A 24,012-nucleotide genomic window follows, 5' to 3' on the forward strand; every position below is an offset into this window, starting at 1 on the left:
GGGGTGAGAGGAGGGACAGACAGAGGGGTGAGAGGAGGGACAGAGAGAGTGGTGAGAGGAGAGACAGAGAGAGGGGTGAGAGGAGGGACAGAGAGAGGGGTGAGAGGAGGGACAGAGAGAGGGGTGAGAGGAGGGACAGAGAGAGGGGTGAGAGGAGGGACAGAGAGAGGGGTGAGAGGAGAGACACAGAGAGGGGTGAGAGGAGAGACAGAGAGAGGGGTGAGAGGAGGGACAGAGAGAGGGGTGAGAGGATGGACAGAGAGAGGGGTGAGAGGAGGGACAGAGAGAGTGGTGAGAGGAGAGACAGAGAGAGCGGTGAGAGACAGAGAGAGGGGTGAGAGGAGGGACAGAGAGAGGGGTGAGAGGAGGGACAGAGAGAGAGGTGAGAGGAGAGACACAGAGAGGGGTGAGAGGAGGGACACAGAGAGGGGTGAGAGGAGGGACAGAGAGAGGGGTGAGAGGAGGGACAGAGAGAGTGGTGAGAGGAGGGACACAGAGAGTGGTGAGAGGAGGGACAGAGAGAGTGGTGAGAGGAGGGACACAGAGAGTGGTGAGAGGAGGGACAGAGAGAGTGGTGAGAGGAGGGACAGAGAGAGGGGTGAGAGGAGAGACAGAGAGAGTGGTGAGAGGAGGGACAGAGAGAGCGGGATGAGAGGAGGGACAGAGAGAGTGGTGAGAGGAGGGACAGACAGAGGGGTGATAGGAGGGACAGAGAGAGTGGTGAGAGGAGGGACAGAGAGAGGGGTGAGAGGAGGGACAGACAGAGGGGTGATAGGAGGGACAGAGAGAGGGGTGAGAGGAGAGACAGAGAGAGCGGTGAGAGACACAGAGAGGGGTGAGAGGAGGGACAGAGAGAGGGGTGAGAGGAGGGACAGAGAGAGTGGTGAGAGGAGAGACACAGAGAGGGGTGAGAGGAGGGACACAGAGAGTGGTGAGAGGAGAGACAGAGAGAGGGGTGAGAGGAGGGACACAGAGAGTGGTGAGAGGAGGGACAGAGAGAGTGGTGAGAGGAGGGACAGAGAGAGTGGTGAGAGGAGGGACACAGAGAGTGGTGAGAGGAGGGACAGAGAGAGTGGTGAGAGGAGGGACAGAGAGAGGGGTGAGAGGAGAGACAGAGAGAGTGGTGAGAGGAGGGACACAGAGAGGGGTGAGAGGAGGGACACAGAGAGTGGTGAGAGGAGGGACAGAGAGAGGGGTGAGAGGAGAGACAGAGAGAGTGGTGAGAGGAGGGACACAGAGAGGGGTGAGAGGAGGGACACAGAGAGTGGTGAGAGGAGGGACAGAGAGAGGGGTGAGAGGAGAGACAGAGAGAGTGGTGAGAGGAGGGACACAGAGAGGGGTGAGAGGAGGGACACAAAGAGGGGTGAGAGGAGGGACAGAGAGAGGGGTGAGAGGAGGGACAGAGAGAGGGGTGAGAGGAGGGACAGAGAGAGGGGTGAGAGGAGAGACAGAGAGAGGGGTGAGAGGAGGGACAGAGAGAGGGGTGAGAGGAGGGACAGAGAGAGGGGTGAGAGGAGGGACAGAGAGAGGGGTGAGAGGAGGGACAGAGAGAGTGGTGAGAGGAGAGACAGAGAGAGGGGTGAGAGGAGGGACAGAGAGAGGGGTGAGAGGAGGGACAGAGAGAGGGGTGAGAGGAGGGACAGAGAGAGGGGTGAGAGGAGGGACAGAGAGAGGGGTGAGAGGAGGGACAGAGAGAGGGGTGAGAGGAGGGACAGAGAGAGTGGTGAGAGGAGGGACAGAGAGAGGGGTGAGAGGAGGGACAGAGAGAGGGGTGAGAGGAGAGACAGAGAGGGGTGAGAGGAGAGACAGAGAGAGGGGTGAGAGGAGGGACAGAGAGAGGGGTGAGAGGAGGGACAGAGAGAGGGGTGAGAGGAGGGACAGAGAGAGGGGTGAGAGGAGAGACAGAGAGAGGGGTGAGAGGAGGGACAGAGAGAGGGGTGAGAGGAGAGACAGAGAGAGTGGTGAGAGGAGGGACAGAGAGAGAGGTGAGAGGAGGGACACAGAGAGGGGTGAGAGGAGAGACACAGAGAGCGAGGTGAGAGGAGGGACAGAGAGAGGGGTGAGAGGAGGGACAGAGAGAGAGGTGAGAGGAGAGACACAGAGAGGGGTGAGAGGAGAGACAGAGAGAGGGGTGAGAGGAGGGACAGAGAGAGGGGTGAGAGGAGAGACACAGAGAGGGGTGAGAGGAGAGACAGAGAGAGGGGTGAGAGGAGGGACAGAGAGAGGGGTGAGAGGAGGGACAGAGAGAGCGAGGTGAGAGGAGGGACAGAGAGAGGGGTGAGAGGAGGGACAGAGAGAGGGGTGAGAGGAGGGACAGAGAGAGTGGTGAGAGGAGGGACAGAGAGAGGGGTGAGAGGAGGGACAGAGAGAGCGAGGTGAGAGGAGGGACAGAGAGAGGGGTGAGAGGAGGGACAGAGAGAGGGGTGAGAGGAGGGACAGAGAGAGGGGTGAGAGGAGGGACAGAGAGAGCGAGGTGAGAGGAGGGACAGAGAGAGGGGTGAGAGGAGAGACAGAGAGAGGGGTGAGAGGAGGGACAGAGAGAGGGGTGAGAGGAGGGACAGAGAGAGGGGTGAGAGGAGGGACAGAGAGAGGGGTGAGAGGAGGGACAGAGAGAGCGAGGTGAGAGGAGAGACAGAGAGAGGGGTGAGAGGAGGGACAGAGAGAGGGGTGAGAGGAGGGACAGAGAGAGGGGTGAGAGGAGGGACAGAGAGAGCGAGGTGAGAGGAGAGACAGAGAGAGGGGTGAGAGGAGGGACAGAGAGAGGGGTGAGAGGAGGGACAGAGAGAGGGGTGAGAGGAGGGACAGAGAGAGGGGTGAGAGGAGGGACAGAGAGAGCGAGGTGAGAGGAGAGACAGAGAGAGGGGTGAGAGGAGGGACAGAGAGAGGGGTGAGAGGAGGGACAGAGAGAGGGGTGAGAGGAGGGACAGAGAGAGGGGTGAGAGGAGGGACAGAGAGAGGGGTGAGAGGAGGGACAGAGAGAGCGGGGTGAGAGGAGGGACAGAGAGAGGGGTGAGAGGAGAGACAGAGAGAGGGGTGAGAGGAGGGACAGAGAGAGGGGTGAGAGGAGAGACAGAGAGAGGGGTGAGAGGAGGGACAGAGAGAGTGGTGAGAGGAGGGACAGAGAGAGGGGTGAGAGGAGGGACAGAGAGAGGGGTGAGAGGAGGGACAGAGAGAGGGGTGAGAGGAGAGACAGAGAGGGGTGAGAGGAGGGACAGAGAGAGTGGTGAGAGGAGGGACAGAGAGAGTGGTGAGAGGAGGGACAGAGAGAGGGGTGAGAGGAGGGACAGAGAGAGTGGTGAGAGGAGGGACAGAGAGAGGGGTGAGAGGAGGGACAGAGAGAGTGGTGAGAGGAGGGACAGAGAGAGGGGTGAGAGGAGGGACACAGAGAGGGGTGAGAGGAGGGACAGAGAGAGGGGTGAGAGGAGGGACAGAGAGAGCGAGGTGAGAGGAGGGACAGAGAGAGGGGTGAGAGGAGGGACAGAGAGAGGGGTGAGAGGAGGGACAGAGAGAGGGGTGAGAGGAGGGACAGAGAGAGGGGTGAGAGGAGGGACAGAGAGAGGGGTGAGAGGAGGGACAGAGAGAGCGAGGTGAGAGGAGAGACAGAGAGAGGGGTGAGAGGAGGGACAGAGAGAGGGGTGAGAGGAGGGACAGAGAGAGGGGTGAGAGGAGGGACAGAGAGAGGGGTGAGAGGAGGGACAGAGAGAGGGGTGAGAGGAGGGACAGAGAGAGCGGGGTGAGAGGAGGGACAGAGAGAGGGGTGAGAGGAGAGACAGAGAGAGGGGTGAGAGGAGGGACAGAGAGAGGGGTGAGAGGAGAGACAGAGAGAGGGGTGAGAGGAGGGACAGAGAGAGTGGTGAGAGGAGGGACAGAGAGAGGGGTGAGAGGAGGGACAGAGAGAGGGGTGAGAGGAGGGACAGAGAGAGGGGTGAGAGGAGAGACAGAGAGGGGTGAGAGGAGGGACAGAGAGAGTGGTGAGAGGAGGGACAGAGAGAGTGGTGAGAGGAGGGACAGAGAGAGGGGTGAGAGGAGGGACAGAGAGATGGTGAGAGGAGGGACAGAGAGAGGGGTGAGAGGAGAGACAGAGAGAGGGGTGAGAGGAGGGACAGAGAGAGGGGTGAGAGGAGAGACAGAGAGAGGGGTGAGAGGAGGGACAGAGAGAGGGGTGAGAGGAGGGACAGAGAGAGGGGTGAGAGGAGGGACAGAGAGAGGGGTGAGAGGAGAGACAGAGAGAGGGGTGAGAGGAGGGACAGAGAGAGAGGGGTGAGAGGAGGGACAGAGAGAGGGGTGAGAGGAGAGACAGAGAGAGTGGTGAGAGGAGGGACAGAGAGAGGGGTGAGAGGAGGGACACAGAGAGGGGTGAGAGGAGGGACAGAGAGAGAGGTGAGAGGAGGGACACAGAGAGGGGTGAGAGGAGGGACAGAGAGAGGGGTGAGAGGAGGGACAGAGAGAGGGGTGAGAGGAGAGACAGAGAGAGGGGTGAGAGGAGAGACACAGAGAGGGGTGAGAGGAGAGACAGAGAGAGGGGTGAGAGGAGGGACAGAGAGAGGGGTGAGAGGAGGGACAGAGAGAGGGGTGAGAGGAGAGACAGAGAGAGTGGTGAGAGGAGGGACAGAGAGAGGGGTGAGAGGAGAGACACAGAGAGAGGCCTGAGAGAGAGACAGCTGAGAGCAAAAGGATGAGATGGAGAGAAAAGGCTCTAAGAGCCACATTGACACGGGTCGATAAGTGAAAACTACATCCCCCACACTCACCTGAAGTCATTCTGGCCTTCTCTGAGCACTTTTCTCCTTCCTCCTCTCCCTTCTGTAGGCTGTGTGTGTGTTTCCTAATGGGTACCATGCCCTGCCCACCCTTCTCCTGGGGGTGCCGGTCTGCCAGTGCCAGGACTGGGGGTGAACATCGCCAACCCTCACCCTCTCTGGCACCATCTCTAGCCCCCTCCCAGGCCTCCTGCCCTGGGTACAGGCTCTCCCTCTGGCCCCCACACCTCTGGAGGACTGGGACTCTGTTGTTCCCATAGTCCTGCCTTCCACCTAGACCAGGGAGGAAGATCAAGAGAGGAGAGAAGGGAAGCGGATGAGAAAGAAGCCATGGAGAGAGGTGAGAGATGGTGGGTGATGAGAGAGTGAAGGAAAGAGAGAGGAGAGAGAAAGAGAAGGGCTGTTAAACAGCAGCCAACGTTTATTCTCTTCTAAAGACAGACTATAAAACTTTGATGGGGTATAGAGTGTCAGTGGAGCTAAAAGTCTAACCGTTCACACCGACACTCCCACTATGAGAAAAGAGAGAGAGAGAGACAGAGAGAAAGAGGGAGAGAGAGAGAGAGAGAGACTGGGGAGGGAGGGAGGGAGCAAGAGGAAGCCAGGATTTTTTTTTTATTTAGGACAAAAACACTCATGTCTCTCCCTCTCTCCTCCCCCATCCACCCCCTGCCATGACCCTGCCACGCCCTTCCCACACAGAGCGTGACGCTCGCTCTCCCTTTCTCTCCCTCTCTCTGCCATAATTAGGCTCCCACGTCAGTCCAGGGCTCGCTTCAATACACAGCTCGGCTCCCAGCCAACACAAGTAACCCCCCCCCCCCTCCATCCCTCTTCCTCTCTCTCTTTCCCTCCCTCGCACTCTCTCCTTCTCTTTCTCTGGCACAATCTCTATTCCTCTCTAGCTCCCATTCCTCTCTCCCATTCGCTTTCCCTCGCTAACTATTCCTCCTCCCTCTCTATAACTTGCTTTGGATCACCCCTCAGCTCTCCCCCTCACTCACTCCATCTCATCCTCCCCTCCCTCTTTATCCTCTCTCTACACAGATAAGCACAAAATGCTCCTTAAAAATAAGACCACGTCTCTCTCTTTTGCTCTCTTTCTCTTTCTCTCACTGTGTGTGTGTTGGGAACAAACCCTGCCTAGCTGAGTGCTGTAAGTGTGTGTGTGTGTGTGTGTGTGTGTGTGTGTGTGTGTGTGTGTGTGTGTGTGTGTGTGTGTGTGTGTGTGTGTGTGTGTGTGTGTGTGTGTGTGGAAGAATTGGGTTACTCACCCTCCCTCTCTCCCTGCCTGGCGGTGTGTTGGCAGTGTTCCCACTCTCTTTCTCTCCGCTGGCGGTCTGCCAACTCCTGTCCTGCTACCGCTGCCGACGCAGACACACACACACCCCCGCACTCCTTCTCCTTCAGCTCCAGCTCCGAGAACCGCATCATCGCCCGCTAAACACACACACACACGACATACACAGAGAGACACACACAGAGAAAACAGCCATGAAACCCACTAACTGTCTAGCGTCCGCCACACACACCTCTCTAAACCTCAATCTGGGCTGAACGACTACCGAAGCAAACAACAAGATCACATTGTGTCAAAAAAGGAGGCCAAAACAAAACAGAACAAAGAGAGAGATAAATGAACAAGCATGGCACATCCAGACATGGTTAGGTTAGACTAGTGCAGTCAGCCACGGTGAGTCCATGCGATCGCTTTGAGGCCCTAGTTCCTGCCATCTCCCTTCCTGAAACATGAATACAGCTAGGAAACACATACGGCTAGCCCTGAGGCTCACAGAGAGAGAAAGAGAAGGGGAAAGAGAGAAAAAAGGAAGGGAGGGGGAGAGAGAGAGAGAGGGCGAGAAGGAGTACACAGTGCAGAGCAGGTGAGAAAAAGACAGAAAGAAAGAGAGAGTGCAGAGAAAGAAAGAGGGAGCAGAAAGAGGGTAGAAGGGGAGAGAAAGTGTGTGTGAGGGGTAGAGTGAGATAGAGAAATGTAAAGAACTGACCTCCCAGTTAGCTGCAGGGCGACTTATATTACTCCCCTCTCGTGATATGACTTCCATCTAAGCAATTAGAACGGGGGCTCAATATATCTGTCCATCATTTCATATCTGTCCATCATTTTCATCATTTCAATATATCTGTCCATCATTTTCATCATTTCAATATATCTGTCCATCATTTAATATCTGTCCTTCATTTTCATCATTTCAATATATCTGTCCATAATTTCAATATATCTGTCCATCATTTTCATAATTTCAATATATCTGTCCATCATTTTCATAATTTCAATATATCTGTCTATCATTTTCATATCTGTCCATCATTTTCATAATTTCAATATATCTGTCCATCATTTCATGTAGGTACTGTATGTTAAAATGTCTTCCCCCCCCGTTCTTAATTCCGGGCCTCTGGGTCCTTAGAACAGCTGGTTTTTCTTCCTCCCCTCTAATCAAGGATTGGCCAATCATTGGCAATAATCAATCAATCAATGAACTACTATTACGTAAAACCAGTAGTACTGAAGACCTGGAAGCTGGGATTGAAGCACCCCTTGTATACACATACAACATCTAGTAGCCATTGTCCCACCAAGCGCACACACACACACACACACACACACACACACACACACACACACACACACACACACACAGTCAAATCAAACCAGTGAACCCATCAATAAACACATAAAAAAACTATCAAACCCTTGTTTTCTGAACTGAAATTATATATATTTTTCAAAGAGAAAGGCAATACAATTATTATTTGTAAATTAGACCTGGGGAGGGGGGAGGGAGGGGGGCGAATTGTGGGTATATAATATAACATCATTGAGTTATTAAGATGATAGTCAACGTCCAGAAATCTAGCGTTTGATAGCTTTGTGTTCCAGCTCTGTATGAGCATGCATGACAATTAAAGACAAACCAGATGGTTCAAAGGCATGTTTACAACATATGGGTAGACGGGTAGAACCAAGCAGTAACATAAATGTGCCTCTGCACTATTCAGATACATCATCAGAGGTGTGTGTGTCTAGCCAGAAATGGTATACACATGTGTTTTTGATCTAATCTAAATACAACCACTGGTCTTTAATAGCTACAAAAGTAGATGATCAGTAAATAATACAGCCAGGAGGAATGGGTTCAATCATGCAGCACTGAATCACTGTTTGTGTATATGGCATGTGTGTGTGTGTTCTCATGTGTTCAATATGTGTGAGTGAGAAGCTAGGCACTAATAGCCATTGGGGGAGGGGTGTGTGACCTTGGACAAGGCCGGGGTGGGTGCTTTATCAACAAGGAACCCCATCCATCCACCTTCCAGCCCCTCTGGCTCACCTTGGGGTTAAGCACAGCAAGAGGCAGGGTGAACCATGAGGTTATCGCTGTCACAATGTGAAGCCCAGCAGCACGTGCCTTTGACCACCCCCCCAACACACACACTCTCATTCTCTTTCTCCCGGAGCAAGATACACAGAGCAGGGCACGCTAACAACTTAACCAATGTTGCCTAGACAACTCACAGGGCTAGGTTAACCTTTGAACTGGCCTTGTGCTAAATCACTGACTGTCAACAGGCTTCAAATGTCCTCTCATAAACTCAGAGGCAACAGCTAAGGGCTGGGATAAGTCTATAACTCTGGACTAACCGTCACCCTACTTCAGATACGGGAAGCAGGTATCTAAGACATCTATACGAAGACATATTGTCTCTCCAAACGACAAAGACCCGCTATGACCCGCTAGAATGAGTGGCAGAATTGACCAGAGTAGTGGGTTTGATTCCTGCATGGACCACATGGGAACTGAAATGTAAACTGTGAAAGGCTTCAGATAAATGAGTCATGTTTATCATCACATCCACAGCCACTGCCCGCCACCCTAACCCACCTATGGCCGCAGTTCTCTCAACTCACCTGCAGGGCGCGCTGCTCCCGACTCAGCTTGCTAGAGTCTGCATACAGCTCGGTTGTGACACATTTGATGCGGTCGCCGACGTAGCCGGAAGAGTTAGCGATCCTCTTGGTCAGACTGGTCCTCCGTGAGCCTCTTCGTCCACCCTCTTCATCCTCATCCCCCTCTCCATGTGACTCCTCTGTGTCTTCAACGCTCCCTCCTTCTCGTTCTCTTTCCTTCCCCAGGTCCATGTAGCGAAGGATGGGGTGGGAGGAGGTTCGTCTGTCCATCTCTTCTCTCTCCTCTCCAGACGTGAGGTCGCAAGATGATATGCGATCTCTAGACATGCGGTCGCCAGGCATGCGGCCACTATCACCAGTGGTACGGTCTACTGCAGTGCGGTCACAATCTCCAAGAGTCCGGTCTCTCGTCTTGCGGTCCCCAGATGTGCGGGCACAGCGCAGGGTGCTTTTGACCTGCTCCCCCTGGTCCCTTGGGTCTGAGGAAGGGCTCTGGTCCTCGCGGCTCTCCTCGGCCCGAGTAACCAGTCCTGGGGAGACCTGAAGTGGGCTAGAGGCCACACCCGGACAGCCCGTCTCCTGGAGGGGCCTGGGTCTCATACAGGGGATCTCTGGTTGTCTGTCTGTGTGGGTAGTTCTCAGGGTGGAGCTTGGGCTGGGGTGGTGATGAAGATGATGATGATGATGATGCAGTTGGTGTTCTGGCTCCCGCTCCACTTCCCTCATGCTTTGGTCGCCATGGCCACACTGGTGTTGGTTGCCCCTGGTGATGGGAACGATGACAGGGAGTGGCGGCTTGTTGGCGGCTGGCGTGGACTCTCCATCTGTGTCGGAGTGTACGAGGTCAATGCAGACGATTCTATCTTTGGAAGGGATACTGGTGCTGGAGGAGGAGAGGGGTCTGGGCTGGCTCCCTCCCCACTCCCCTGCATCTTTATTGCGCTTCACATGGGACCCCTCCCCTGTCTCCACATCACACCGGCCCCTGTGGGACCCACCAAAATCCTCTTTGAGTCCCCTAGGTTTGTCCTGGCCCTGGCCACGTGACTTGGGCCCCTGATCTGCCCGCTCCAAGGCTTTAGAGTCTGTGTGTGTGTGCATCAGAGGGTGGGCCATCTCCTGGGAGTTGTAGGTGAGGTACTCCCCAGCGTGGCTCTGGTACGGTACGGGCTGTTTGGCTGCCAGGTGGGAGGGGTAAAGGCTGTTACTGCCAAGCAGGACGGGGGGAGGGTAGGCAGGGCCCTTCCCTGGCAGAGGGAGAGAGTGGAGGGCCATGCCGTCGGGTACAGAGTAGTGTAGGTATCGGTTGGCGTACACCATGCTGTGAGGTAGGTAGGCCTCGCTCTGGGGCAGGTAGAGGTGGCTGGGTGGGTGCCCATTGGCATTCTCTAGACACGGACGTTTATTATATGGAGACACCTCCTGGGATGTCTCAGCCCTCTTAGGGGCTTTGGGGGGCTTCTCTGTGGAGTTCCTATGATGGCCGGCCATGGGGGAACTTTCTGATTGGCTGGGGCTGGGTTTGGGCCAATCATTATTGGGTTTGGGGGACAAGGGTATTGTGGAGGGAGGATTGAGATTGGAAGGAATTGGGGTAGTATTTGTCTCTCCTACCCTGGGGCAGGATGGACTGCGTTGCTGGGGCTGGGGTAGGACTCTCTCCAGAGCCTTGTTTTTGATGACAGATGGAGAGGAGCCTTTCCCTTGGGTGTCTGGGCTGGGCCTGGGGGATGGGGACAGGGCTGGGGGGTGGGGGTGTGCGTGGGTGGACCCAATGGTGTAGGTGGGTGTAAGGGTGGGCACCACCCAGGAGGAGTGCAAAGTGCTGATCATCTCTGGCCTCTCTGGGGCTTTGGAGGAAGTGCTGCTGACCACTGAGTGGGAGTGGGAGGGTAGGGAGGGGGGTGAGAGAGAGAGGGTCTCTTTCAGGAGCTCCCGGCTGGGGGGAGGTCCGTACCGAGGCCCCGGGGACCCCAGGGCCTCCATCTTCACAGGGAAGCTGTTAGGAGGCAGGCCTAACTCCAACAATCTTCCAGAGAGGTCGAGAGGCTTTGGGTCTGCTGGGTCTTTGGTAGTCGGCGGCTGGTTCAGTGGGGCTGGACGCTCAGAGGATGGTTTGGAAGGGCACTGACTGGATCTCTTCTCACATCCCCCAGCCCTGTGATCCGACACCCCATCTCTGGGTCTGGGTTTGTGGGGGCTGGGCCGGGCAGGGGAGGGGTTCTCTGGAGCCATGCTGCTCACATAGAACGAGTGAGGTATCGTCTGGGAAGAGGAAGAGGAACAAGAGGAGGAAGATAATGGTACTATTCTAGAGACTGCCCTCTGTAGGTCCATGGTGCTGTCTATGTGAGGGGGAGGCAGGGGAGGAGCAGGCTGGGGGAGGCGAGAAGAGGCGCGAGGGGAGGAATCAATAGGAAGGCTACTACTATTAGTATTACTCCCACCACTGCTACCACCACTACTACTACTACTACTACCACTGCTGTTACTGGCTCCTTTGTTGGAGGGGGGTCTACTGGGCTTATTGCTTCTGCTGGGGGGTCTGTCTCGGTCTCTGTCTGTGTGGGGGGGGAGAAGGTGCTGGGGCGGAGGGGGCGGCTGGTGAAGCTGCTGCCCAAACGGAGACCCCTCGTGGTGGACACGAGACCCGACACTCAATCCCTTCTCCTGGCAGTGCACCATGGAGGTGGGGGCCACCGACACCGCTGGGATCCTCATGGGAGACCCCACCAGGGGGGAGGAGATGGGGGACGGGGGGTAGGGGGGCATGTAGTAGAGCCTCTCGGCGGCGGAGGCAGCAGCAGGGTTCATGTTCCCCCCCTGGGAGGCACAGAGGGACTGGTAGGCCAGGTGCTGGGGAAGGTAGGGGCTGGGCTGATTGAGGAACTGGGCCTTGTACATGCTGAGGGCTGCATACTTGGAAGAGTCCATATAGGGGTAGAGGCCCGCCTCGGGGTACAGCCCCCGGCTCAGCCCCCAGGGCAGACGCAGGTACCCGCCTGCTCCTGCACCAGCACCCCCCAGGCCCAGCTCTGAGGGCTTCTCCCCCCCAGGTCCCACACCTCTCCTGTCCAGCCCTTCTGGCCCCCTATGGAGGCTTGGTGGAGGGCTCTTGTACAGGTCCAGGTAGCCGTTGGTAGGCTTGCTCCGGTCCATGGAAACGTCAGGCTTGTAGAGGAGGTCTGGAAGGCCGTCCCGGTTGTAGCTGAGGGGGAGGGTGGTGGACCCCTCGTGGGGCTTCTCGGCCGACAGCGCTCGGATCCCTGGGTAGACTACGCTGCCGTGCAGGCGGAGGCCGTCCCGCATCAAGGCATTGCGGTCCAGCCCCATGGCGGCCAGGGGCGTTAGCCTGGCATCCACCTACAGGAGAAATAACACAGGTTTAAACCAATTATAAACGTGTTATATCCCACTTCAAATTTCTTGTACTATTTATTTTAATTCATTAGTCTCTGAGGTCCACTGATTTACTATTTTAATTTGTCTAGTTTTAATCTTTCTCAACATGTATTGTTTTATTTGTTAAGCACTTTGAAATGCATCCCCTGTAAGAAATGTGCTGAATAAAAAAAGTTTAATTTTATTATAAACAACATCATACACGTAATACACAAGGTTAACACCTCTTCAACTGGTTATACACCACTCTTCAACTGGTTATATACCACACTTCAACTGGTTATACACACCTCTTCAACTGGTTATACACACCTCTTCAACTGGTTATACACCTCTTCAACTGGTTATACACCACTCTTAAACTGGTTATATACCACACTTCAACTGGTTATATACCACACTTCAACTGGTTATACACCACTCTTAAACTGGTTATATACCACACTTCAACTGGTTATACACCACTCTTAAACTGGTTATATACCACACTTCAACTGGTTAAACACAGCTCTTCAACTGGTTATACACACCTCTTCAACTGGTTATACACACCTCTTCAACTGGTTATACACCTCTTAAACTGGTTATACACACCTCTTCAACTGGTTATACACCACTCTTAAACTGGTTATACACACCTCTTCAACTGGTTATACACCACTCTTAAACTGGTTATACACACCTCTTCAACTGGTTAAACACAGCTCTTCAACTGGTTATACACACCTCTTCAACTGGTTATACACACCTCTTCAACTGGTTATACACCTCTTAAACTGGTTATACACCTCTTCAACTGGTTATTCACACCTCTTCAACTGGTTATACACACCTCTTCAACTGGTTATATACCACACTTCAACTGGTTATACACCACTCTTCAACTGCTTATACCATACTCTTCAACTGGTTATACACCACTCTTCAACTGCTTATACCATACTCTTCAACTGGTTATACACCACTCTTCAACTGGTTATACACACCTCTTCAACTGCTTATACCATACTCTTCAACTGGTTATACACCACTCTTCAACTGGTTATACACCACTCTTCAACTGGTTATACACCACTCTTCAACTGGTTATACACACCTCTTCAACTGCTTATACCATACTCTTCAACTGGTTATACACCACTCTTCAACTGGTTATACACCACTCTTCAACTGGTTATACACACCTCTTCAACTGGTTATACACACCTCTTCAACTGGTTATACACACCTCTTCAACTGGTTATACACACCTCTTCAACTGGTTATACACACCTCTTCAACTGGTTATACACACCTCTTCAACTGGTTATACACACCTCTTCAACTGGTTATACACACCTCTTCAACTGGTTATACACCTCTTAAACTGGTTATACACCTCTTCAACTGGTTATTCACACCTCTTCAACTGGTTATACACACCTCTTCAACTGGTTATACACACCTCTTCAACTGGTTATACACACCTCTTCAACTGGTTAAACACAGCTTTTCAACTGGTTATACACACCTCTTCAACTGGTTATACACCTCTTAAACTGGTTATACACCTCTTCAACTGGTTATTCACACCTCTTCAACTGGTTATACACACCTCTTCAACTGGTTATACACACCTCTTCAACTGGTTATACTCACCCCTTCAACTGGTTATACACAGCTCTTCAACTGGTTATACACACCTCTTCAACTGGTTATACACACCTCTTCAACTGGTTATACACCACCCTTCAACTGGTTATACACACCTCTTCAACTGTATATACACCACTCTTCAACTGGTTATACACCACTCTTAAACTGGTTATACAAAAGTCTTAAACTGGTTATACACCACTCTTCAACTGGTTATACCCCACTCTTCAACTGGTTATAAACACCTCTGCAACTGGTTATACAAAACACTTAAACTGGTTAAACACCACACTTCAACTGGTAAAACACAACTTTTCAACTGGTTATACACACCTCTTCAACTGGTTATACACACCTCTTCAACTGGTTATACACCACTCTTCAACTGGTTATACACGACACTTCAACTGGTTATACACGACACTTCAACTGGTTATACACGACACTTCCAACTTGTTATACACGACACTTCAACTGGTTATACACCACTCTTCAACTGGATATACACCACTCTTCAACTGGTTATACACCACACTACAACTGGAAATACACAACACTTCAACTGGTTATACACACCTCTTCAACTGGTTATACACCACACTACAACTGGAAATACACAACACTTCAACTGGTTATACACACCTCTTCAACTGGTTATGTACACCTCTTCAACTGGTTATACACCACACTACAACTGGTTATGTACACCTCTTTAACTGGTCATATACACCACTCTTCAACTGGTTATAGACCTCTTCAACTGGTTATACACCTCTTAAACTGGTTATACACCTCTTCAACTGGTTATTCACAACTCTTCAACTGGTTATACACACCTCTTCAACTGGTTATACACACCTCTTCAACTGGTTATACACCTCTTCAACTGGTTATACACCTCTTCAACTGGTTATACACCTCTACAACTGGTTATACACCACATTTCAAATGGTTATACACAACATTTCAAATGGTTATACACCACTCTTCAACTGGATATAGACCTCTTCAACTGGTTATACACCACTCTTCAACTGGTTATACACCACTCTTCAACTGGTAATACACCACAATTCAAATGGTAATACACCACAATTCAAATGGTAATACACCACTCTTCAACTGGTTATACACCACTCTTCAACTGGTTATACACCACATTTCAACAGGTTATACACCACATTTCAAATGGTTATACACCACATTTCAAATGGTAATACACCACACTTCAACTGGTTATATACAACATTTCAACTGGTTATAAAAACCTCTTCAACTGGTTATACACACCTCTTCAACTGGTTATACACACCTCTTCAACTGGTTATACACACCTCTTCAACTGGTTATGTACACCTCTTTAACTGGTCATATACACCACTCTTCAACTGGTTATAGACCTCTTCAACTGGTTATACACCTCTTAAACTGGTTATACACCTCTTCAACTGGTTATTCACAACTCTTCAACTGGTTATACACACCTCTTCAACTGGTTATACACACCTCTTCAACTGGTTATACACCTCTTCAACTGGTTATACACCTCTTCAACTGGTTATACACCTCTACAACTGGTTATACACCACATTTCAAATGGTTATACACAACATTTCAAATGGTTATACACCACTCTTCAACTGGATATAGACCTCTTCAACTGGTTATACACCACTCTTCAACTGGTTATACACCACTCTTCAACTGGTAATACACCACAATTCAAATGGTAATACACCACAATTCAAATGGTAATACACCACTCTTCAACTGGTTATACACCACTCTTCAACTGGTTATACACCACATTTCAACAGGTTATACACCACATTTCAAATGGTTATACACCACATTTCAAATGGTAATACACCACACTTCAACTGGTTATATACAACATTTCAACTGGTTATAAAAACCTCTTCAACTGGTTATACACACCTCTTCAACTGGTTATACACACCTCTTCAACTGGTTATACACACCTCTTCAACTGGTTATACACCACACTACAACTGGTTTTACACCACACTTCAACTGGTTATACACCACCCTTCAACTGGTTATACACACCACTTCAACTGGTTATACACACACCTCTTCAACTGGTTATACACACCTCTTCAACTGGTTATTCCAACCTCTTCAACTGGTTATACACCACTCTTCAACTGGTTATACACCACATTTCAGATGGTTAAACACAACATTTCAAATGGATATACACCACTCTTCAACTGGTTATAGACCTCTTCAACTGGTTATACACCACTCTTCAACTGGTTGTACACCACATTTCAACAGGTTATACACCACATTTCAAATGGTTATACACCACTCTTCAACTGGTTATACACACCTCTTCAACTAGTTATACACACCTCTTCAACTGGTTATACACCACACTTCAACTGGTTATACACCACACTTCAACTGGTTATACACCACACTTCAACTGGTTATACACCACACTTCAACTGGTTATACACACCTCCTCAACTGGTTATACACACCACTCTTCAACTGGTTATACACAACACTACAACTGGTTATTCACACCTCCTCAACTGGTTATACACACCACTCTTCAACTGGTTATACACAACACTACAACTGGTTATACACACCTCTTCAACTGGTTATACACCACACTACAACTGGTTCTACACACCTCTTCAACTGGTTATACACACCTCTTCAACTGGTTATACACCACACTACAACTGGTTTTACACCACACTTCAACTGGTTATACACACCACTCTTCAACTGGTTATACACAACACTACAACTGGTTATACACACCTCTTCAACTGGTTATACACCACACTACAACTGGTTATAAACACCTCTGCAACTGGTTATACAAAACACTTAAACTGGTTAAACACCACACTTCAACTGGTAAAACACAACTTTTCAACTGGTTATACACACCTCTTCAACTGGTTATACACATCTCTTCAACTGGTTATACACCACTCTTCAACTGGTTATACGCGACACTTCAACTGGTTATACACGACACTTCAACTGGTTATACACGACACTTCCAACTTGTTATACACGACACTTCAACTGGTTATACACCACTCTTCAACTGGATATACACCACTCTTCAACTGGTTATACACCACACTACAACTGGAAATACACAACACTTCAACTGGTTATACACACCTCTTCAACTGGTTATACACACCTCTTCAACTGGTTATACACCACACTACAACTGGTTATGTACACCTCTTTAACTGGTCATATACACCACTCTTCAACTGGTTATAGACCTCTTCAACTGGTTATACACATCTTAAACTGGTTATACACCTCTTCAACTGGTTATTCACAACTCTTCAACTGGTTATACACCTCTTCAACTGGTTATACACCTCTACAACTGGTTATACACCACATTTCAAATGGTTATACACAACATTTCAAATGGTTATACACCACTCTTCAACTGGATATAGACCTCTTCAACTGGTTATACACCACTCTTCAACTGGTTATACACCACTCTTCAACTGGTAATACACCACAATTCAAATGGTAATACACCACAATTCAAATGGTAATACACCACAATTCAAATGGTAATACACCACTCTTCAACTGGTTATACACCACTCTTCAACTGGTTATACACCACATTTCAACAGGTTATACACCACATTTCAAATGGTTATACACCACATTTCAAATGGTAATACACCACACTTCAACTGGTTATATACAACATTTCAACTGGTTATACACACCTCCTCAACTGGTTATACACACCACTCTTCAACTGGTTATACACAACACTACAACTGGTTATACACACCTCCTCAACTGGTTATACACAACACTCTTCAACTGGTTATACACAACACTACAACTGGTTATACACACCTCTTCAACTGGTTATACACCACACTACAACTGGTCATACACACCTCTTCAACTGGTTATACACACCTCTTCAACTGGTTATACACCACACTACAACTGGTTTTACACCACACTTCAACTGGTTATACACCACCCCTTCAACTGGTTATACACCACCCTTCAACTGGTTATACACCACCCTTCAACTGGTTATACACACCGCTTCAACTGGTTATACACCACACTACAAATGGTTATACACACCTCTTCAACTGGTTACACACACCTCTTCAACTGGTTATACACCACACTTCAACTGGTTATACACCACATTTCAGATGGTTATGCACAACATTTCAAATGGATATACACACCTCTTCAACTGGTTGTACACCACATTTTAACAGGTTATACACCACATTTCAAATGGTTATACACCACACTTCAACTGGTTATACACCACACTTCAACTGGTTATACACCACCCCCTTCAACTGGTTATACACCACCCTTCAACTGGTTATACACCACCCTTCAACTGGTTATACACACCACTCTTCAACTGGTTATACACACCTCTTCAACTGGTTATACACCACTCTTCAACTGGTTATACACCACTCTTCAACTGGTAAAACATCACTTTTCAACTGGTTATACAACACTCTTCATCTGGTTATACACCATTCATCAACTGGTTATACACTTCAACTGGTTATACACACCTCTTCAACTGGTTATACACTTCAACTGGTTATACACACCTCTTCAACTGGTTATACACACCTCTTCAACTGGTTATACACACCTCTTCAACTTGTTATACACCACTCTTCAACTGGTTATACACCACACTTCAACTGGTTATACACCACACTTCAACTGGTTATACACACCTCTTCAACTGGTTATACACACCTCGTCAACTGGTTATACAAAACACTTCAACTGGTTATACACCACTCTTCAACTGGTTTTACACCACTCTTCAACTGGTTTTACACCACTATTCAACTGATTATACACCACACTTCAACTGGTTTTACACCACTCTTCAACTGATTATACACCACACTTCAACTGGTTTTACACCACTCTTCCACTTGCCTTAAACACCTGTAACATGTTATACACACGGAATAACTTCACTTGTGTGAGGTATGAGGGTATGGTTAACGTCTCTTAACCTTATTATAAACGGTGTTATAACACTAATACACATCTTATACATGGATGACGCACCATGCTTTGTGTGATGTGGTTGCCTTCTCTTAAATCCAGGTTTCTCTGGGTCCCCGCATCACTAACAGGTACTCTCCTGGAAAGAGAAAACACATGGTCAGAATAATTTGTACACACACACACACACACACACACACACACACACACACACACACACACACACACACACACACACACACACACACACACACACACACACACAGTGGTGTGGCAGTGGTGTGCAGTGCTCTAGTTAATGACAAGCTTAAAGGCTTGAGTTTTCAATAGCAACAACAACAGAGAGAGAGAGGGTGAAGGAAGGGCAGAAAGGTGGGGAGAGGGTGTGATGTATCTGATATAGCAACATCTATCACGACCCACTCACACGCACACACACACACACACACACACACACACACACACACACACACACACACACACACACACACACACACACACACATACATAAATACACACCCGCCAGCTGAAGTAGTCCCCCTTCCACCCCACGCTCTCAATTCACCCCCCCGCCTACCCAGAGAGTAGATGACGTGCATTGTGGGGCCCAGGCCATTCAGTCACGTTCTCCACACACTCGTTTTCACTTGTTCGCTCTAGCCTCCTTGACCCTCTCTCTCTCCCTCCCTCTTTCTCTCCCTCCATTCTGGCAGCCAGCTAAGCGAGGGACGATCATAGTTCACAGACCACTCCAGTGGGAGGCCATTCAACCTTTGCTACGGAGCACTGGATCGTACACACACACACACAATTACACACACACACACACTAATTAATAAACAAACTCCATGAAGATCTATTTCAAAATCCAGAATAGGAAAGTGTTCTCTTCTCAGTTAGTCCACACAGTAGAAAATGCCCAAAACCGGTCTCTCTCTCACACACACTCACACAGCGTCAGAACTTAATACGCACTTCGTTGTGACCTGTGTATGGTAAAAGTGCTGGTTGCGTCTAGCAACAAGTCCCTATATAGCCAAATCAGTCAGTCAGTCAGTCAGTCAGTCAGTCAGTCAGTGAGTGAGTGAGTGAGTGAGTGAGTGAGTGAGTGAGTGAGTGAGTGAGTGAGTGAGTGAGTGAGTGAGTGAGTGAGTGAGTGAGTGAGTGAGTGAGTGAGTGAGTGAGTGAGTGAGTGAGTGAGTGAGTGAGTGAGTGAGTGAGAGATACTCGGCTCCTCCATCATTGGAAAGAAACGCGTCTGTGGCTCGAGCTGCTTCGCGACCGGCATGCCGCTTTTATTACAGTGACCCCAAGCTCATTAATCACCCTCTCCCTCGCTTGCGCAGCTCCTCCCTTCCCCCTCTTCTTCCTTGCCTAGAGGCTTGAGCACAACCGAATCCTGCCTGCCTAGCTTGCCCGAACAACATCTGCATGAGATGAAACTGAAAACTCTTAAGGTGCCTGCATACTAGGTTCTGTTTGCTCCTAGCAGAAGAACTTGGCTAGACGAAGTGAATGTCTCGCATACGCCCTTTAACTATAGACATTCGCTTGAAAAACAAGAAAAAAGCTGACTATTTGTCCCTCTTGAGACACCATAGCAACAACATAGCCAGTATACACTTCTTCAAAATAGTCTGAATTAATCTAAGATAAATCAAGAAATCTATAATAGATTTTTACATTTTTGCCAAGGAGGACTTAGTCGCGTAATTTTACATCGAACTAAGATTTTAGCGCAGTATTTCTCAAGTGAAAAAATGTGCATGAAAACTAGCAGTCTCTCATTGAATGAAAACAAACACTTAATTGAAAAATCCCATCCATAGTTCCCACTCTTACTAGGACTACTACTGTTGACCAATCACTAACGAAGGGGTGTAGACTTCGGTTAGAGCGAATCATTTGGATGGGCATTAGGTTTCCATAAGGGGGCAGATTGTGTACACGCTTGCTCATGCACAGATGATATTAACACTAGAACTGCTAGGCCTCGAGGGACCCCCCCCCCCCCCCCCCCCCCTTCAAGCTAATTGTGACTGCAACATTCTAACAGTGTAATTAATACATTTCAAATATGCTATCGCATATTAGCTTATTTTAATAACATCATTTTAAGAAAGTGTAATCACCAATTGTGAATGAAGAACAGGGTGGGCCACTCCATTGTATCATTATATGGTGGGATGGGACATGCCATACTCCAGACTGCATCAGATACACGGGTTACACATACCGAGACAGAGCGGCGATGTTTCCCTTGCATAAATGATCAGTATTTTAATATTTTATTTGGACGGGCAAGGAGGCCAGGCCCCCTAAGGACGCCCATAATGCTGGCCCTGCCCCTGCCGAACACCAAAACTAACAAAAACGTCACAAAATGTTGTCATAATATATGCGTGAACGGTTTCCAAGCATGTGACAGGCATTATGCCCGGTCATCCCGGATGGCACGGACCCTTTATGCCCTGTGTGTGTGAGAATCAGGCCCGAGAAAGTCCACAGCCCAAACAGCCGGGATCGTTGTTTTTCCCGTCCCGCCATATCGTCACTTGCACTGTTTGTTCCACACACTCATCGAAAACCTTGTCAGGGGGACTGAATTCAGCAGTCGGAAGGGGAAAGAGAAAAAGAGTGCAGCCAGATTGTATGTCATCTGAGGAACATGGAGAGGTTGAGAGGAGAGAATAGAGGGTGGAGGAGAGGCGGATGGATGGAAAGGCAAACTGACCTCTCCTCCATGACCATCCCATACATTTGGGCCCTCTCGTGACTCATCCATGGGGGAACCGTTCCGTACATCTGTGTAGCGGAGAGCATGTCATCCCCTCATGGGACAGTCCGTCTTAAAACACCTCCAACCGACCAGCGCTCTGCAAGAGAGTTAATACCAAATGGTGCTATGACGCTCTCCGTCGGTCCATCCATGTAGGCCTAAACTCACAATGTTAAGCAATAAACCACATTAAAAGCCTACATAAAACAGCAGAGTGCATTAGGCCTACAAAGAAACCTGTAGGTGTGGGGTTACAGGTTTCGCTTGTTCAATTGGTTTAAGGGATCGGCAACACAAGATTGATTAGGGCGAACGGGGTTCAAAATCAAATCTAATTGTATTGGTCACATGCGCCGAATACAACAGATGTAGACTTTACTGTGAAATGCTTAGGAGCCCATTCCTAACAACGCAGAGTTAAAAATTGAGAAGAACTTTTGCAAAAAAATTATAACAATATAAAAATAACAAGGCTATATACAAGGAGTACCAGTACCGACTCAATGTGCAGGGGTACGAGGTAGTTGAGGTAATTGAGGTAATACAGTATGTACAGTACCAGTCATAAGTTTGGACACACCTACTCATTCAAGGCTTTTCTTAATTTTTACTATTTTCTACATTTTAGAATAATAGTGAAGACATCAAAACTATGAACTAACACATATGGAATCATGTAGTAACCAAAAAAGTGTTAAACAAATCAAAATGCATTTTATATTTGAGATTCTTCAAAGTAGCCACCCTATGCCTTGATGACAGCTTTGCACACTCTTAGCATTCTCTCTACCAGCTTCACCTGGAATGCTTTTCCAACAGTCTTGAAGGAGTATGCTAAGGACTTGTTGGCTGCTTTTCCTTCACTCCGCGGTCCAACTCATCTCAAACCATCTTAATTGGGTTGAGGTTGGGTGATTGTGGGCCAGGTCATCTGATGAAGCACTCCATCACTCTCCTTCTTGGTCAAAGAGCCCTTACACAGCCTGGAGGTGTGTTGGGTCATTGTCCTGTTGAATAACAAATTATAGTCCCACTAAGAGCAAACCAGATGGGATGGCGTATCGCTGCAGAATGCTGTGGTAGCCATGCTGGTTAAGTTTGAATTTTAAATAAATCACAGACAGTGTCACCAGCAAAGCACCCCCACAACATCACACCTCCTCCTCCATGCTTCACGGTGGGAACTACACATGCGGAGATCATCCGTTCACCTACTCCACGTCTCACAAAGACACGACTGTTGGAAGCAAAAATCTCAAATTTGGACTCATCAGATCAAAGGACAGATTTCCACCGGTCTAATGTGCACTGCTCATGTTTCTTGGCCCAAGCAAGTCTCTTCTTATTATTGCTGTCCTTTAGTAGTGGTTTCTTTGCAGCAATTTGACCATGAAGGCCTGATTAACGCTGTCTCCTCTGAACAGTTGATGTTGAAATGTGTCTGTTACTTGAACTCTGTGAAGCATTGATTTGGGCTGCAATTTCTGGGGCTGGTAACTCTAATGAACTTGTCCTCTGCAGCAGAGGTAACTCTGGATCTTCCTCTCCTGTGGCGGTCCTCATGAGCCAGTTTCATCATCGAGCTTGATGGATTTTGCGACTGCACTTTAAAAACCTTTCAAAATTCTTCAGATTTTCTGGATTGACTGACCTTCTTGTCTTAAAGTAATGCACTGTCATTTCTCTTTGCTTATTTGATCTGTTCTTGCCCTAATATGGACTTGGTCTTTAACCAAATAGGGCTATCTTCTGTATACCACCCCTACCATGTCACAACACAACTGATTGGCTCAAATGCATTATTAAGGAAAGACATTCCACAAATGAATGTTTAACAAGGCACATTTGTTAATTGAAATGTATTCCAGGTGACTACCTCATGAAGCTTGTTGAGAGAACAGTGTGCAAAGCTGTCATCAAAGTAAAGGGTGGCTACATTGAAGAATCTAAAATCTAAAATATATTTTGATTTGTTTAACACTTTTTTGGTGACTACATGATTCTATATGTGTTATTTCATAGTTGTGATGTCTTCAATATTATTCTACAATGTAGATGTGTCCAAACTTTTGACTGGTACTGTAGATATTTAATATGCAGGCTATATATTTAAAACGTGTTTTAGATATTTCTTAGGATAGAGAAAGATAATGGCAGCTGTAGACATTTTTCATGTCAAGGGAGGGTTTCTCTACATTTCTGTAGGTCTATAAGGCTAGGCTATATGCTGCCTGTCCACCATGCCTAGGCCGTAAATGATTTACAGTGTCCGAGGCCGGAATGTTTGACAGCTACGCCTCTACAATGCACAGGTGAATTGTAAAAGAACCAGCTGCGCATCTTTGAAGAGCTGGTTGTGTATGTGTGTGTGTGTGTGTGTGTGTACAGTGTGTGTGTGTACAACAGGAGGAAAAGCCAGACCACGTCGACGCCCATCCCTGGTGCTAAGA

At 48.7% G+C, this 24,012-nt stretch overlaps 1 protein-coding gene across 4 annotated transcripts in view; it reads right to left on the minus strand.

The window, feature by feature from the left end:
- Positions 1-24,012, minus strand: part of LOC106582152 (BCL-6 corepressor) — a 68,785-nt gene that overhangs the window by 32,453 nt on the left and 12,320 nt on the right. For 2 of the 4 annotated variants that reach the window (XM_014164940.3, XM_082967073.1), the window contains 6 exons: positions 21,518-21,659; positions 18,847-18,922; positions 8,692-12,054; positions 6,767-6,823; positions 6,035-6,200; positions 4,752-5,033 (listed from right to left, as the gene is read on the minus strand). In XM_014164940.3, coding sequence (XP_014020415.3) covers positions 4,752-5,033; positions 6,035-6,200; positions 6,767-6,823; positions 8,692-12,054; positions 18,847-18,922; positions 21,518-21,606 — 4,033 coding nt within the window. In that variant the 5' untranslated portion in view covers positions 21,607-21,659. The remainder of the gene's footprint in view (positions 1-4,751; positions 5,034-6,034; positions 6,201-6,766; positions 6,824-8,691; positions 12,055-18,846; positions 18,923-21,517; positions 21,660-24,012) is intronic. The other 2 variants (XM_082967075.1, XM_082967074.1) reach the window with 2 other exon arrangements.

The sequence above is a fragment of the Salmo salar genome, chromosome 21 (genome assembly GCF_965601325.2).
Source record: "Salmo salar chromosome 21, fSalSal1, whole genome shotgun sequence".
In the NCBI taxonomy this organism is placed as follows: domain Eukaryota; kingdom Metazoa; phylum Chordata; class Actinopteri; order Salmoniformes; family Salmonidae; genus Salmo; species Salmo salar.